The following is a 15,755-nucleotide window of genomic DNA, read 5'->3' on the forward strand; positions in this document are numbered from 1 at the left end:
AACTGATTAAGTTTGCGGACGACACCACCCTCATTGAACTCATCTCAGACGGTGATGAGTCTGCCTACAGGAAGGAGGCGGACCGGCTGGTGACCTGGTGCAGCAACAGCAACTTGGTGCTCAATGCCCAGAAGACAGTGGAGATGACTGTGGACTTCAGGAAAGCCACAAGCCCCCTGCCCCCCCTTATCCTTACCGACACCCCCATCACCACTGTGGACTGTTACCGGTTCCTTGGCACCACCATCACCCAGGACCTCAAGTGGGAGCTGAACATCAGCTCCCTCATCAAGAAGACCCAGCAGAGGATGTACTTTCTGCAGCAGCTGAGGAAAGCCAAACTGCCAGCCCAGCTGATGGTACAGTTCTACACGGCCATCATCGAGTCCATCCTCAGCTCCTCCATAACAGTGTGGTATACTGGGGCCACTGCCAGGGACAGACAAAGGCTGCAGCACATTGTGCGCTCTGCTGAGAAGGTGATAGGCTGCAGCCTCCCATCTCTCCAAGACCTGTACGTCTCCAGGACTGTGGGGAGAGCGGATCGGATTATAGCAGACCCTTCTCACCCCGCACGCGGACTATTTGATCCACTCCCCTTGGGCAGGAGGCTTCGGTCCATTCGGACCAGAACCTCCCACCACAGGAACAGTTTCTTCCCCTCTGCCATTGGACTCAAGAACAATATATAATCACGTCACCTACCTCTTTATAACCCTGCCTTGGTCACTTTACTTGAATTGCACTGCTCCACCTGCACTGTTGTATATAGTACTGTTGTACATGCCTTTTTTATTTTTATTTTTATTCATTCTATCTATATTTTATATTTGCATAGAGTATTTATTTATGTGGACTTAATTTTGCATGCCTATTACTACTTGTTTTTATGTTGCACCTTCATGCCAAAGCAAATTCCTAGTCTGTGAATCCTGTTCATTGACAATGGCAATAAAACCTCTTCTGATTCTGATTCTGAATGCAACTCAGTTCTAGAATCAGATGAGAAAGAAGACAGTTTTTCTACAGCAAACTCTCAAAGCAGGAACATAAAAAGACACAAGTATGGATTGAAATCTGTGTATATATATATATGAATGACATCACCAAACTGCATGAACTGCAAGGTTCTGTCTTCCCAGAAGAACAGTAATGAAAACAAGCATCTATATCTACACAAAAAGTGTTGAATAACCACAAAATGAAAGATTTCAAGTGTATCATCCCTGTCCTGGACCTAAACACTACTGTAAAAAGAAGTCTGGGAGTCTGGAGGATCTGGAGAGCTTCTGTATTGAGGAGTGGGCTCTCAAGATTCAGTGCTGTTATGTTGGCAAACAAAGGTGACACAAAGTATGAAATGCAAGGGGGGCTATAATAATGACACACATGGTTTTGTTAAATAAATAATAAGGAAAACATTTTTATAATCCTTGTTGATTCATAGTTACACATAAATTCACATAAATGTAGAATCGCATAAAATATCAGTGATGCGTCTTTTTTAATGGTTTAATTTTGATGTTTTCTTGATATCATTAAAAGTCAAATTTATCCAGTTAAGACAATGAAATTTTACAGAGCACAAATGTAAATACATGAAGCAGAAATAATAATAATAATAATAATAATAATAATAATGTTATATTAACCCCTAAAATCTCAGTCTTTTTACATACTAAGGCTTTTTGTTCAATCTCTACAGGGACTTTAATGAAAGCCGGTTGTGTTGGCTTATAAAAGTGTGTAATAAAACCTTGGGCCTCCTGGCAGGTCGTGGCCACATAAAAGGTCAAAGTATTATGCTATTACATGTATAATAATACATCATATTATGTCACATTTAATGTGCAATATTACAATTGTATCATTAGCAGTTCAGCTTAAAAAATAAGATACATATCTTGGCACTTTATGAACATCACCAGCAGAGAAATTCTTCCACTCGTGATTTTAAGAGGTTTTGTCTTCTGTATGGTGACGTCATGCCAGTGTTGCAAAAATACACTAATCCAGACTGACCACTCCATCAGCAGTGCTGTAGGTAACTCTGGCAGGATCTGACAGAGATAAATAAAATACTTGATAAATTAAGACACAAGAAATTATTATGATTACAACAGCTTGACTGTGTAGTTTGTACCTTTGGTTCTCTTGGTGTGATAAACCACAGCTACTATAATGTGGAGAAAGATCACAGTGACCAAGGCGAAGGGGATGTAGGGTTCTGGAACAAGAAGTGGGTCATTTTAGTCCTTTTCTCTCACATAGTGAGTATTTATTTAATCATCTGAGTGCATTTACATATGTTCTTAAAGATGTGGACACAATCTGGACAACATTCATTAGATTTGTATATCAGTGTGTTTTTAAACAGCTACCAACACAGCTACAAAACAACGACATCATCTTCCTCTAATTACATTTTATGTCAGTTGGCATGACAATTTCCATGAACAGTGTGCATTTATTCCACACAGTGGAACCTCACAGGGAGCGGCTCTTTCCAGAGACACAGAGAGAAGCTAGATTGTGTCTACCTGCCACATTCAGATCATTGTCCACAACATTGGTGCTGAAGCTGAGCTGGAGGATGCAGGTTCAGCACCATGGACAGTGACCAACTGGATTGGAACAAGATAAAAAGCTACAAAAATGGGTGAGAACTTCTCTGACAGTGGGTAGAGATTTCTAAAATTAGGCCATTTACATATTCTGCTCAGTTTACTAAAGTTTCATCCACTTGCTAAAGCTGGTTTTGGACTGATGTTTTAGAAATGGGAAACTGTAGCAGGCACCTGTACCCCGGGCCCCAATGATGGCCACGAGAGCCTGCAGGAAGGCAGGGCCTGAACACCGAATGGTGACGAACCCCAATGAGGATGACAGGGGAGAGATCTGCTAGCGAGTGGGGGATGACGCACAAATCCCGACCAGCCACAAGAGAGGAGACGATGACGGACACAAGAAACACGAAGGCGGGAAACTCAGCAAATTAGATTGTTTTCACTGTAGGACCAGAAGCGCTGCCCAGATGCTTGGGACTTGGGACTCGTGCACACCCAAACATTGGCCCCCTACCCTCATTTGCTGCCTTCCTCTCCCTGACGGGCTTTGTCTCCACTCTGAGTTTAGGCCCCGCCTTCCTGCAGGCTTTCACAGCTGGGGACAGGCCCATGCCACAGAAATATTTGGACAATTTTTACCGGAATACACATGAAAGCATGAAACCTAGGACTGACAAAATACATAAAGAAGAAATAATATCAACATGAACCTAAGTGAACATCCTTTACAGTGAACACACTTAAATATGACACGCTCTGTCATTTTTACTTTAATATATAACATCTAACAAAAATGTGAAATATGCTGGAACTGCTGCACAGGGAAAGTTTCCCCTAAGATATTAAACTTATTGAACGTCCATCCACCCATCCATCCATCCATTTTCTAAGCCGCTTCTCCGTCAGGGTCGCGGGGGGATGCTGGAGCCTATCCCAGCAGTCTTCGGGCGGAAGGCAGGATACACCCTGGACAGGTCGCCAGTCCATTGCAGGGCTATTGAACATATTGAAAAGAAAGAAAATATTAAACACAAAATCTGTCAGAACTTTTGCTCAGGTCACATTTCATGTTCAATTCCACAAAATAAGAAGTGAACGTGCAGAATTTAAAACACTCCATACAAAAAATAAGAAAGCAGTCAAATGTTCAGTTCAGCTGCAGTCAGTTTGCTGTACTTACCATCAGGCTTTTGAGAGGAATGTGTGGTTGAAGTGGCTGGTCTGGTCTGCACATTGACCACTGTCCTAGTTGGTGTAGTTGTAGGTGGAGCCTCTGTAGAGAGAGAAGAATTTGATAGTCAGTGAAGGAGCAGAACATCAGCAGGCAGTTCACTGTAAGTATTTCAGCGCTGTGTGTTTGGTGAGTATATTAATAATAAAAAAGGGCTAAAAAAGTATTCACAGTAAAGATGAACTACAGTCTGTAATTAGAACTACAAAGTGCTTCTAGATGGTAAGTGGAGCTGATACAGTGGAAAGGAGAGTAAAAACAAGAGGTGGATTTAATGTTATGACTGATCTGTAGTATAAGTAAGTATTTATATAAAAATATAAGCCCCTCTCAGACACACACCTCAAGTATTTGTAAATGTAAATGAACCACCCAGCTGAAGGAATAATAATATGATTAATATCCAAGTTTGGAAAATTTTATTTTAAGGATTCCTGAGCGCATTATTATTTTAAAATAATATATAATTTTCTGCATTTATTAATATTAATCATATAATTGATTTTAGTGATTTTCAATAATTATCTGCAAATATAACACTCAATAATACCATGTGATAAATCCTATGTATCATCTCTATGTGTTACATATAGTTTCTTAATGGTAACTTTAATGATTTCTCCAAAAGCATCACAAAAAACAAATTGTTTGTTTATTATGTGTTTACTGGCTTTTGAATGTTTGAGAAATGGGAAATAATTGGACATTTACTGAAACACACAAAAACACACACAAACACCAAAACACAAGTGTGAGCTTTCAACCTAGAATTGAGAAAATACATAAAAATGAAATCATTTCAAAGTGAAAATGAGTGAACACATCCTCACACTTAAATATGACAAGTTCTGTGAATTTTAATTTAATATATAACATCTAACAATAATGTAAAATATGCTGGAACCGTTGCACAGAGAAAGTTTCCCCCAAGATGTTAAACTTAGCAAATAGTCAGTAACTGTGCATTAAAATGTGCAGACGTGTGTTCTGTAGAGGACGTGTCAATTATTTTCACTTTAAAAATCAATGATGCATGTCGTTTGACCAGGGTGCACAAACTTTTACACACGACTGGAGGTGAGCAGTGATGAGGGGGGCAGTGCTTAGAAAACTCATAGAGTCGGTTCTCTATACTGTTACATTCATTAATATTAATGAAGTTTTGAAATGCAGTTAGAATATAAACTGAGAGTGTTTTACCTTTTAAAGTCAGTCTGATGTTTATATATGAACCACTAAGAACACAGTGGTAATCTCCTCCATCCTCTTCAGTCAGGTGTGATATGAGTAGAGAGAGATTTCCTGGAGAGTGACCAGTAACCAGCTGAACTCTGTCTCTGTACTGACCACCCTTAAGGGACATATCTTCCCATTTATTTCTGTTGTATTTTCTCCAGATCAATGCCTCAGGCTTAGTGTTTAGGTCAGTGCAGTAGCAGGGCAGCAGTACTGACCCTCCTGTCTGGGCTGTGATAGTCAATTGTGTTCCACCGCTTCCCATCAGAGCACAGCCTGCAGAAACACACATCAGAAATACCAAATTAATTCTAAACTCTTTTTATGAAATCAAAAAGATATAATCACAATTTTTGACCAGCTCATAAATTAAATTTGCATGATGTCAGTAACTCAGTAATGATAAAAAAGACGCTCACCTTTAGAGACATGAAGCCCAATGAAGAGAAGATAGAAAATCAGCAACATCCTCACTAGTAAAACAACACTGAGTTCACAGCACACTGACCGCTCCACACCCAGCACTACACTAGCCCGGTATACCACACTGAGTCCACAGCACACTGACCGCTCCACACCCAGCACTACACTAGCCCTGTATACCACACTGAGTACACAGCACACTGACCGCTCCACACCCAGCACTACACTAGCCCTGTATACCACACTGAGTACACAGCACACTGACCGCTCCACACCCAGCACTACACTAGCCCTGTATACCACACTGAGTACACAGCACACTGACCGCTCCACACCCAGCACTACACTAGCCCTGTATACCACACTGAGTTCACAGCTCTCTCAGCAGCTCTTCACTGGAGTCTAACCCACTCTAATGTCCGTGCAGCTCACAGGAGCTGAGTTTAAATCAGCTAGACCAGAAGATGCTGCTGACCTACACTGACTGGAAACCTGACAAGGCCTCAGAGACACAAATACAACCACTGCACAAGAGAGTTATTTACACAGACTGACACACCAAACAAACATCTATTTGGACTATGCTCTCTCTCTCTCTCTCTCTCTCTCTCTCTCTCTCTCTCTCTCTCTCTCTCTCTCTCTCTCTCTGTCCTTTTCAGAGATGGACAGTCTTATGCTGTCAGTACTCCTCCCTAAACAATACTAGCTGTCCATGATTAGGGGAGGAGCAATCACCAAATGCAGACAGCAAACACGTTAACTCCGCCTCTCCTCCACCACACAAGACACAGCATACAGTCAGAGCTGCAATAGCCCACACTGAATTGATTAACTGTGCATTGTGTGTTGATCTGTCAGCTTTTGCCTGTAAAACATTCCTGTATTTGCTTTTTGAAGGATAAAACATTTTTTCCAGCATTGTTAAAGATGCTAATAAAATGTTTTTGTTCAATTTTACCAGTGATTTCAGATCTGTCTGAAATGTTCAAGTGACCATCAATTTCAGAGTGATGGGCCTCTCCTCATTCCAATAGACAGGACCCTATCCTAACTGTCCAGTGGTGTTGCTAAGAGAAACAACAAGGCCTTTGATCAGATGTGGAGTGAGTGAATGTAGTCACTCAAAAACACACCAACCTGACGTCACACTGCCTTTGTGTAACCTTGGCTGTCCTTTCTGTGGAGCCTCTATGATGCAGCTACATACATACATCCTGTTTATGAATGCTGTGCCACAGTGAGAGAACTTGGACTGTGCTCTGATGTTCACACAGAACCCTTTTTGAAAGAACTTTTTTTTTTGGAAATACCAACACTGTGTGTCCCAGACCACACACATACACCCCCCAACTTACACCCCTCCCACATGATTGACCTGATGGTGTGAGGATGTGATGAGAACATTTGCTATTTGAAGTCATGAGATCACTTGCAGCATCTTTAGTGATGTGCCATTTAACAATGCCTCAAAGAGCCTTTAACTCAGCTACTGTCTATATTTAAAATGTATATTTAGGGTTTTTTGGAGCATCACTATCCTGCACATTTTAATGAATGACAAGTTGTCCTTATTTCGATATGGAATTGTGGCCAAAGCTTTGATTTCTAATCACCATTAAAGTTATTGTTGTCAAAGTTCAGTAGAATTTATTCTTGACATCACACAGTGTTATAACTATGCAGAAGAGGTGAGAAGGCTGGAAAGGATGGCACTGTGGTGTCGCTCAACCACCCTGCATATAAAATATTCGATAGATATGATTCCCATTCTTGGAAAACTGCCAGGTAGTAAAAAAAAGCCCCTGGGTAAGTCGCCAAGCTGTGCATTCAACTGAAAGTTCACCACTGAATAAGCTGCTTAACCAGGACAGAGTTAGGAACAACGTCCTTAGTTCATCAACCAGTTTGTTCTAGTTTTAGAGAACTAGGCTATAAAACTTATAGTCATTTTGCTTTTTACATCAAGAGGTTTAGCTGAATGAGGTAATGAACCAGACCAGACTAGAGATGGACATTAGGAAACAGGTTATGAGACGGATTACAGCAGGGCCTAGTAAGCTAGGATATGCTATGCTAAGCTATGGCTATGAGGGGAAACATCAATACAGTAAGTAGGGCTACTGGTTAATGCTAAAGACTGGGCTCAAAATTCCTTGACATACAAGAAACAATCAGAACAGTGGATTTTGTTCATAGCTGTCTGATTAACTTGGCTGAAAAGAAGATATATAGAAATAAAATTGATTAAAAGCTTTATTTGAAAACTTCATTTGCCACACAGCGCATTCTAATACATTTCATCACAAAAGCCGTTATTTTACATTGTCAAGGCATTTCAAGCTCACTATTTACAGCAGAAACAGTCAAACGCCAGCACTGTTCTCCAGTAGAACCCAATAAATCTGTTTCAGCATCAGCACGCCGAATCAGCACGCAGTATTCAGATCAGGTGACACAACGCTGCTGCAAAGTGTTTTAGGCAGAATCTTAATCGACTCCCTTCTCCCTACAAAGTGCAGCACGTAAGTCTTAAAATAACAGCTACTGTATCTGAACCACTGTGGATTCAGCTGTGTGTGCACAATTCATACTGGACAATATTTAGGGTGTATTTTCATAATGGACATAGTGCACTATATAGAGAGCAGTAAATCATTAGAGATTCAGCCTTAGGATTTTCTGAGGTCTGATCTTATAGATCTGTGTGGAGTTTGCATGTTCTCCCCATGTCTACGTGGGTTTCCTCCCACAGTCCAAAGACATGCAGTCAGGCCAATTGGACATGCTAAATTGCCCCTGGGTGTGAGTGACTGTCTGTGTCTGTCTGTCTGCCATGCGATGGACTGGCGACCTGTCCAGGGTGTATCCTGCCTTCCGCCCGATGACCGCTGGGATAGGCTCAATTACCCCCCCACCCCACCCCCACGACCCTGAGGGAGAAGCAGCTTTGAAAATGGATGGATGATCTTATAGATGGCTAATATTTCCATTAATGGGCTGTTTTTTCTGCACTTAACCTGCTTGTTTCATGTTAAAAATGTTAAATATCGCACATGAAAGATATTTGTATTCATAATATGACTTCATTTACATTTAAAACATGAAATGACCGTTAGAGTCGTCTGCTGTTGCCAAAAACACAAAATAAAAATAAAAAATGACAATTTGGAAAGGTTTAATTTTGTAAGTTACAGGTGTGTTGTTGATTTTTTTTTTCATTAATCAAACCCCACAACCCAACTGCAGCTTGACTGATTCATTGTGTTTTTTTATTTGCTCTTCATTTATGTGTAAACTTATGCATTTAGATGAAAAGATGAAAAGAAAAAAAGAAAGAAAAATAGCATACAGTACACATTTTTAATAGACAGGAAGTGGTGTTACTAGTTCACTCTGATGGTGGCGTATTCTGTCTTTTCTCCGATGAGGGTGACTGTGGTTGTTCTAGTTGTGTTACTGTGGACGACAGTAGAGTATGTCACTTCATCCTGTAGAGGATCACAAATGATAATTAACACACAACACTGACCCTTTAAAACCACTTCAGAGTTTGACTTAAACTACCAGGAGCAGATTTGATGAGATACACTCACCGGCCACTTTATTAGATACACCTTGCTAGTGAAAGATTGGACCCCTTTTCCCTTCAGAACTGCTTTAATTCTTTGTGGCACACTTTCAACAAGGTGTTGGAAACGTTCCTCAGAGATTTTGGTTGGTTATTTGAGTTCCTGTTGCCTTTCTATCATCTGGAACCAGTCTGCCCATTCTCCTCTGACCTCTCACATCAACAAGGCATTTTCATCCACACAACTGACCGCTCACTGGATATTTCCTCTATTTCTGACTGTTCTCTGTAAACCCTAGAGATGGTTGTGCGTGAAAATCCCAGCAGATCAGCAGTTTCTGAAATACTCAGACCAGCCCGTCTGGCACCAACAACCAGGCCACGTTCAAAGTCCCTTAAATCCCCTTTCTTCCCCGTTCTGATGCTCGGTCTGCACTTCAGCAGGTTGTCTTGACCACCTCTACACGCCTAAATGCGCTGAGTTGTGGCCGTGTGATTGGCTGATTAGCTATTTGTGTTAACAAGCAGTTGAACAGTTAGTTGTACCTAATAAAGTGGCCAGTGAGTGTATGACGGGATGTATGAACTCACCTGTGTTTTCTGCTTTTTCTTCATCCTTCTTTGCTCTCCGCTCTCTGTCTGTCCTCTTCTCTGTCCTGCAGAATGAAATGATACAAAATGAGATACAGATACTGTACATATTTAAACTGTGTGTGTGTGTGTGTGTGTGTGTGTGTGTGTGTGTGTGTGTGTATGTGTGTGTGTGTGTGTGTGTGTGTGTACCTCTGCATCTCCAGTAGATGACTCCTCCAAGTCCCAACAGGAAAAGAAGGACAGGAATAAAGATGAAGAAATGAATGGAATAACCTGTGTCAAGAAAAAAATGAGAGACTTTGCAAATTTGTACATATATATAGTAAATATTTACAGTAAATAAAGTGAACACATGCTCTACACAAAAAAATAAATATAGCATTTTTCTGCTAATTTTAGTTTAACATAGGGAAAAGAAATTGAATATAAAATGTGTCAAACTGTTTACACGGGACATATTTTATGTTTTTTTTTTCTTTTTCCAATATGTTAAAATCTGAAAAATGACTAAAATGAAAACTAAACCTGTCATTTGAATGGAGTCTACACATTTTCACACATGACTGTAGGTGAACAGTGATGAGGGGGTGGGATCTTTAAAACTCAAAGAGCTGGATTTCTGCACAGATACATTCATTAAAAGATTGAAATTATTTATGAATATAAACTGGGAATGTTTTACCTTTTACAGTCAGTTTGATGGTTAAACGTGAACCTTTAACAGCACAGATATAATCTCCCCCATCCTCTTCAGTCAGGTGGGATATGAGTAGAGAGAGATTTCCTGGAGAGTGACCATTAAACAGCTGAACTCTGTCTCTGTACTGACCACTCTCACTGGATACCTCTTCTTGTTTGTGTGTGGATCTGTTTTGTTTCTTCCAGCGGAATGTCTTAACTTTGGTGTGAAGGTCAGTGCAGTAGCAGGGCAGCAGAGCTGACCCTCCTGTATGAGCTGTGATACTCAGTACTTCTCCTCTGTTTTGCAGACGGCAGCCTGTAGAAACACATCAGTCAGATCAGATTGATCATCTACTCTTTGTTTGACATCATGATTACAGTTTTTATTTTAAATATTTGATGTCAACACACAGCTTTGACGGGTCACTTCTTGATATCAATCAAAATATCAAAATTCTTTGATGAAGAAAGTTCTATTTATATCAGAAGCACCTTGCTGCTGTCCAAAAACCCTCCATGTATCACAATTTCATTTTTCGGTTTAAAATTTTCAGCATTATTTGCACACGGGAGCTGTCCTTTCCTCAAAATATCAGAACAAGTGGACCAATAGAAATGGTCAGAAATGACATGGGGGGAAAATTGTATTAACTTACAACCCCATTTCCAAAACAGTTGGGATGCTGTGTGATATATAAATAAAAACAAAATACAATGATATGCAAATCATTTAAACTCTATATCTCATTGTTTGCTTTGATTGCTTCAAAGACTTGTTTTTTGAAAAATCTGTGTCCATTTTGAATTTGATGCCAAAAAAATTGGGACAGGGACAAAAAAAGGCTGGTAAAGTTGTGTAGTGCTTAAAAAAGCACCTGGTAGTTCATTGGCAACAGGTCAGTAACATGATTGAGCACAAAAAGAGCCGATTAGAAGTAAAGTTGGGGAGGGGGTCACCACTCTGTGAAAGACTGCATCATCAAATCAAGAATAATGTTTCTCAGCAATAAAGAACTTTTGCTTTTCATCATCTATGGTGCCTTATAACATTAAAAGAATCTGGAGAAACCTCTGTATGTAGGGACAAGGCCAAAAGCCAGAATTTACTGGCCAAGTTCTTTGGGCCCTGAGATGGCACTGCATTAAAAACAGATATAATCCTCCAGTGGAAATCATTGCATGGGCTAAGAAACACTTCTGAAAACCACTGTCTGTGAAAACAGTTCAGTGCTGCATCCACAAATGCTAATTAAAACTCCTAAATACAAAGAAGAAATCAAATATAAACAGGATCCATAAATGCTGCCACCTTCTCTGGGCTCATTTTAAATGTATTGAGTGAAAGCAGAAAAGTGTCTTGGAATCCGACGAATCGACACTTAAATTTCTTTTTGGAAATCATGGACACCGTGTCCTCCGAGCTAAAGACCTCTCAGCTTGTTATCAGTGCACAGTTCAAAAGCCAGTATTCATGATGGTATAGGGCTTCATTAGTGCATATAGCGTGGGTGACATTTAAGTCTACACATTTTCACACATGACTGTAGGTGAGCAGTGATGAGGGGGTGGGATCTTTAAAACTCAAAGAGCTGGATTTCTGCACAGATACATTCATTAAAAGATTTAAATTATTTATGAATATAAACTGGGAATGTTTTACCTTTTACAGTCAGTTTGATGGTTAAACGTGAACCTTTAACAGCACAGATATAATCTCCCCCATCCTCTTCAGTCAGGTGGGATATGAGTAGAGAGAGATTTCCTGGAGAGTGACCATTAAACATCTGAACTCTGTCTCTGTACTGACCACTCTCACTGGATACCTCTTCTTGTTTGTGTGTGGATCTGTTTTGTTTCTTCCAGCGGAATGTCTTAACTTTGGTGTGTACGTCAGTGCAGTAGCAGGGCAGCAGTACTGACCCTCCTGTATGAGCTGTGATACTCAGTACTTCTCCTCTGTTTTGCAGACGGCAGCCTGTAGAAACACATCAGTCAGATCAGATTGATTATCTACTCTTTGTTTGACATCATGATTACAGTTTTTATTTTAAATATTTGATGTCAACACACAGCTTTGACGGGTCACTTTTTGATATCAATCAAAATATCAAAATTCTTTGATGAAGAAAGTTCTATTTATATCAGAAGCACCTTGCTGCTGTCCAAAATACCCTCCATGTATCACAATTTCATTTTTCGGTTTAAAATTTTCAGCATTATTTGCACACGGGAGCTGTCCTTTCCTCAAAATATCAGAGCAAGTGGACCAATAGAAATGGTCAGAAATGACATGGGGGGAAAATTGTATTAACTTACAACCCCATTTCCAAAACAGTTGGGATGCTGTGTGATATATAAATAAAAACAAAATACAATGATATGCAAATCATTTAAACTCTATATCTCATTGTTTGCTTTGATTGCTTCAAAGACTTGTTTTTTGAAAAATCTGTGTCCATTTTGAATTTGATGCCAAAAAAATTGGGACGGGGACAAAAAAAGGCTGGTAAAGTTGTGTAGTGCTTAAAAAAGCACCTGGTAGTTCATTAGCAACAGGTCAGTAACATGATTGAGCACAAAAGAGCCGATTAGAAGTAAAGTTGGGGAGGGGGTCACCACTCTGTGAAAGACTGCATCATCAAATCAAGAATAATGTTTCTCAGCAATAAAGAACTTTTGCTTTTCATCATCTATGGTGCCTTATAACATTAAAAGAATCTGGAGAAACCTCTGTATGTAGGGACAAGGCCAAAAGCCAGAATTTACTGGCCAAGTTCCCTGAACTTGTACTAATAGCCATTTTTGACTGGCACATAGATTTAGGTCTGTATAATATCAATAACTCAGTAATGTATGTATGTCTGTATTTTTGTAGCATTTTTCCAGAGAAAAGATACAAAGTTATACAAAACATTACATAAAATAAACAAAGCAAATGTAAAAATACTCATAATAAAGAATAATAACAAAAGTAATAGGAGCAAAACAGGCACATACAATGAGACATAAGATCCACACATACACACATTAAATAATTAAAAGATTAAAAGATTATCCGTATATGAAAACTAAAGAAGATAAGAGAGTAAGAATCTGTGTTTAGACGAGTCTTAATAACATGCAGCGAACAGACGGTCTAATGTCCAGAAGAAGAGAGGTCAGAGTTCAGACAGTTAAACGCCGGTCTGTTTTATTTTAACTTTGTTTGGGGGTGATTTGAACAGGGTGTACACATTTTCTCACATGACTGTAGGTGAACAGAGATGAGGGGTGGAATGTTTAAAACTCACACTGGTTTTCTATGAAGATACGTTTCATTATAAGATTTGAAATTTGTTATGAATGAAAACTGAGTCAGTGTTTTACCTTTTACAGTCAGTCTGATGATTAAATGAGCACCTTCAACAGAGCACTGATAATCTCCTCCATCCTCTTCAGTCAGGTGTGATATGAGTAGAGAGACGTTTCCTGGAGAGTGACCATTAACCAGCTGAACTCTGGCTCTGTACTGACCACTCTCACTGGATATCTCTTCCCATGTGTCTTTGTTGTCTTTCTTCCAGCTGAATTCCTCAGGTGTGGTGTGTTGGTCAGTGCAGTAGCAGGGCAGCAGTACTGACCCTCCTGCATGAGCTGCTATATTCAGTACTTCTCCTCTGTTTTCCAGAGTGCAGCCTGTAGAAACACATCAGTCAGATCAGACGTCGTGATGTTTTATTTATTTATTTTATACATTTAACGTCAACCCACAACTTTTACAAAATACATTTTTGATATAAACCAAAATATTCAATCTTTTTCATAGAAAATCTAAAACTAGATGCATTTATGTGTTATTATTATTATTATGATTATTATTAAATCTGTATTTGAGTGCGTTACTCTCGCAGATCTCTCTGTCTTTCTATAGGTTGACAGAGCTGTCAGTCATCGGCAAGAGCGTTGTCAATCGGCCAATTAAATACGGCTTCTCAGCCAAAAGGGGCGGAGCCTCCTGTTTAAAAACTACGCTGCCCGCCTGCGTGTAAGTCTACCAGCTCACTCGGTTTCCACGCGGTTCCAATTTTACCTCAGTCTATATATTTAATCTGAACTATAGCCATTTAGTCGGTATGTAATGGAGTACATAATAGTTTAATGTAAAAAATTGAGCTTGTGCTAATTACAGTTGTTGACTGGCACATAAACGTAGATATACAAGGCGTCTGTAGCCCATGAATAAAATAAGTCACTCACCTTCAGAGACATGAAGCCCAATGAAGAGAAGATAGAAAGTCAGCAACATCCTCACTAGTAAAACAACACTGAGTCCACAGCACACTGACCGCTCCACACCCAGCACTACACTAGCCCTGTATACCACACTGAGTCCACAGCACACTGACCGCTCCACACCCAGCACTACACTAGCCCTGTATACCACACTGAGTACACAGCACACTGACCTCTCCACACCCAGCACTACACTAGCCCTGTATACCACACTGAGTCCACAGCACACTGACCGCTCCACACCCAGCACTACACTAGCCCTGTATACCACACTGAGTCCACAGCTCTCTCAGCAGGTCTTCACTGGAGTCTAACCCACTCTAATGTCCGTGCAGCTCACAGGAGCTGTGTTTAAACCAGCTAGACCGGAACTCTTCTGTCTTTTAGAGACGTTAGCAGCAGCTTCTTCAGAATCACAAACCACACAGAGTGACGTGGTGGTCTCTGAGTTGTGAGAACACTGACCGTTTCCTGTTTTGCACTTCACCCAATTGGACTCATGAAAAGGCCAAATAAAGACACCACTCTTGTGTCTCACATTCTTGCAGAAAGCAAAAGGTGCAATACTAGCATGAATTCCATGCTGGTCTAAGCTGGTTTATGCTGGTTTTTGCCGACCTGCTGCTGGATGATACTGTTTTAGTCACCCATTATAGTTCATGCTGGTTGACCAGTATACCAGCATCCAAACATAACCTATGCTGGTTTATCAAGCAGAGATGATCTTCCCAGTTTACAGCCATCTTATTTAACTCTTCATTCTCAAGGAAAGCGATTCCAGGTATGTTCCCCTGGCAGTTCCTCTGCTCTCCTGCTGTCCTCCAATATATACACTTTAATACACTTTGATAGAATAATTATTGACTTTAATACCATGTCTGGCAGCTCTGACTTTAATATAGTTCACTGCATTTTGTGTTTATTTTAATCTATCATCTCTACTTTCAGTGGGTTTAGCCACACTGACAGGAAACCTGATGTGGCCTCAGAGGTACAAACACCTGCATGAGTGACCCAGAGTGCTTTATTTATATATGCGTGGTTATATCTCACTTCCTGTGAGAGAAAGCTGAGCATGTTTGGCTGCCAATTCTCACGGGAGGGATGTTTTCCACCTTTGTTTCTTGACGACTTCGTATTGAACAGTTTTGAACTAATCTTTTGAACTGGGGAGTTTCTGTTT

At 40.1% G+C, this 15,755-nt stretch overlaps 1 protein-coding gene and 1 long non-coding RNA gene across 2 annotated transcripts; both read right to left on the reverse strand.

Annotated features, from left to right (window-relative positions):
- Positions 1–1,696: 1,696 nt before the first annotated feature.
- LOC119263288 lies at positions 1,697–3,827 on the reverse strand. The gene is made up of 3 exons (XR_005130225.1): positions 3,748–3,827; positions 2,144–2,227; positions 1,697–2,060 (listed from the first exon to the last, which is right to left on the reverse strand). It is a non-coding gene; the product is annotated as an uncharacterized LOC119263288 (long non-coding RNA).
- A 5,013-nt stretch (positions 3,828–8,840) lies between these two features.
- On the reverse strand, positions 8,841–14,679 carry LOC119263231 (obscurin-like). The gene is made up of 7 exons (XM_037537834.1): positions 14,537–14,679; positions 13,667–13,975; positions 11,961–12,275; positions 10,302–10,616; positions 9,809–9,892; positions 9,617–9,681; positions 8,841–8,945 (listed from the first exon to the last, which is right to left on the reverse strand). The coding sequence occupies exons 1-7, from the start codon at positions 14,583–14,585 to the stop codon at positions 8,841–8,843; spliced, it is 1,242 nt and encodes a 413-aa protein (XP_037393731.1). The 5' UTR covers positions 14,586–14,679.
- Between the last annotated feature and the right edge of the window lie 1,076 nt (positions 14,680–15,755).

Source organism: Pygocentrus nattereri, chromosome 4 (assembly GCF_015220715.1).
Source record: "Pygocentrus nattereri isolate fPygNat1 chromosome 4, fPygNat1.pri, whole genome shotgun sequence".
NCBI classification, from domain to species: domain Eukaryota; kingdom Metazoa; phylum Chordata; class Actinopteri; order Characiformes; family Serrasalmidae; genus Pygocentrus; species Pygocentrus nattereri.

Excerpts from the sequence above, each read along its gene's own strand:
- LOC119263231 (XM_037537834.1), bottom strand. The coding sequence starts at position 14,585 with ATGTTGCTGACTTTCTATCTTCTCTTCATTGGGCTTCATGTCTCTGAA. Across the intron at positions 13,976-14,536 it reads TGGGCTTCATGTCTCTGAAG|GCTGCACTCTGGAAAACAGA; the intron begins GTGAGTGACTTA and ends GTGTTTCTACAG. Across the intron at positions 9,682-9,808 it reads CATCTACTGGAGATGCAGAG|GACAGAGAAGAGGACAGACA; the intron begins GTACACACACAC and ends TTCATTCTGCAG.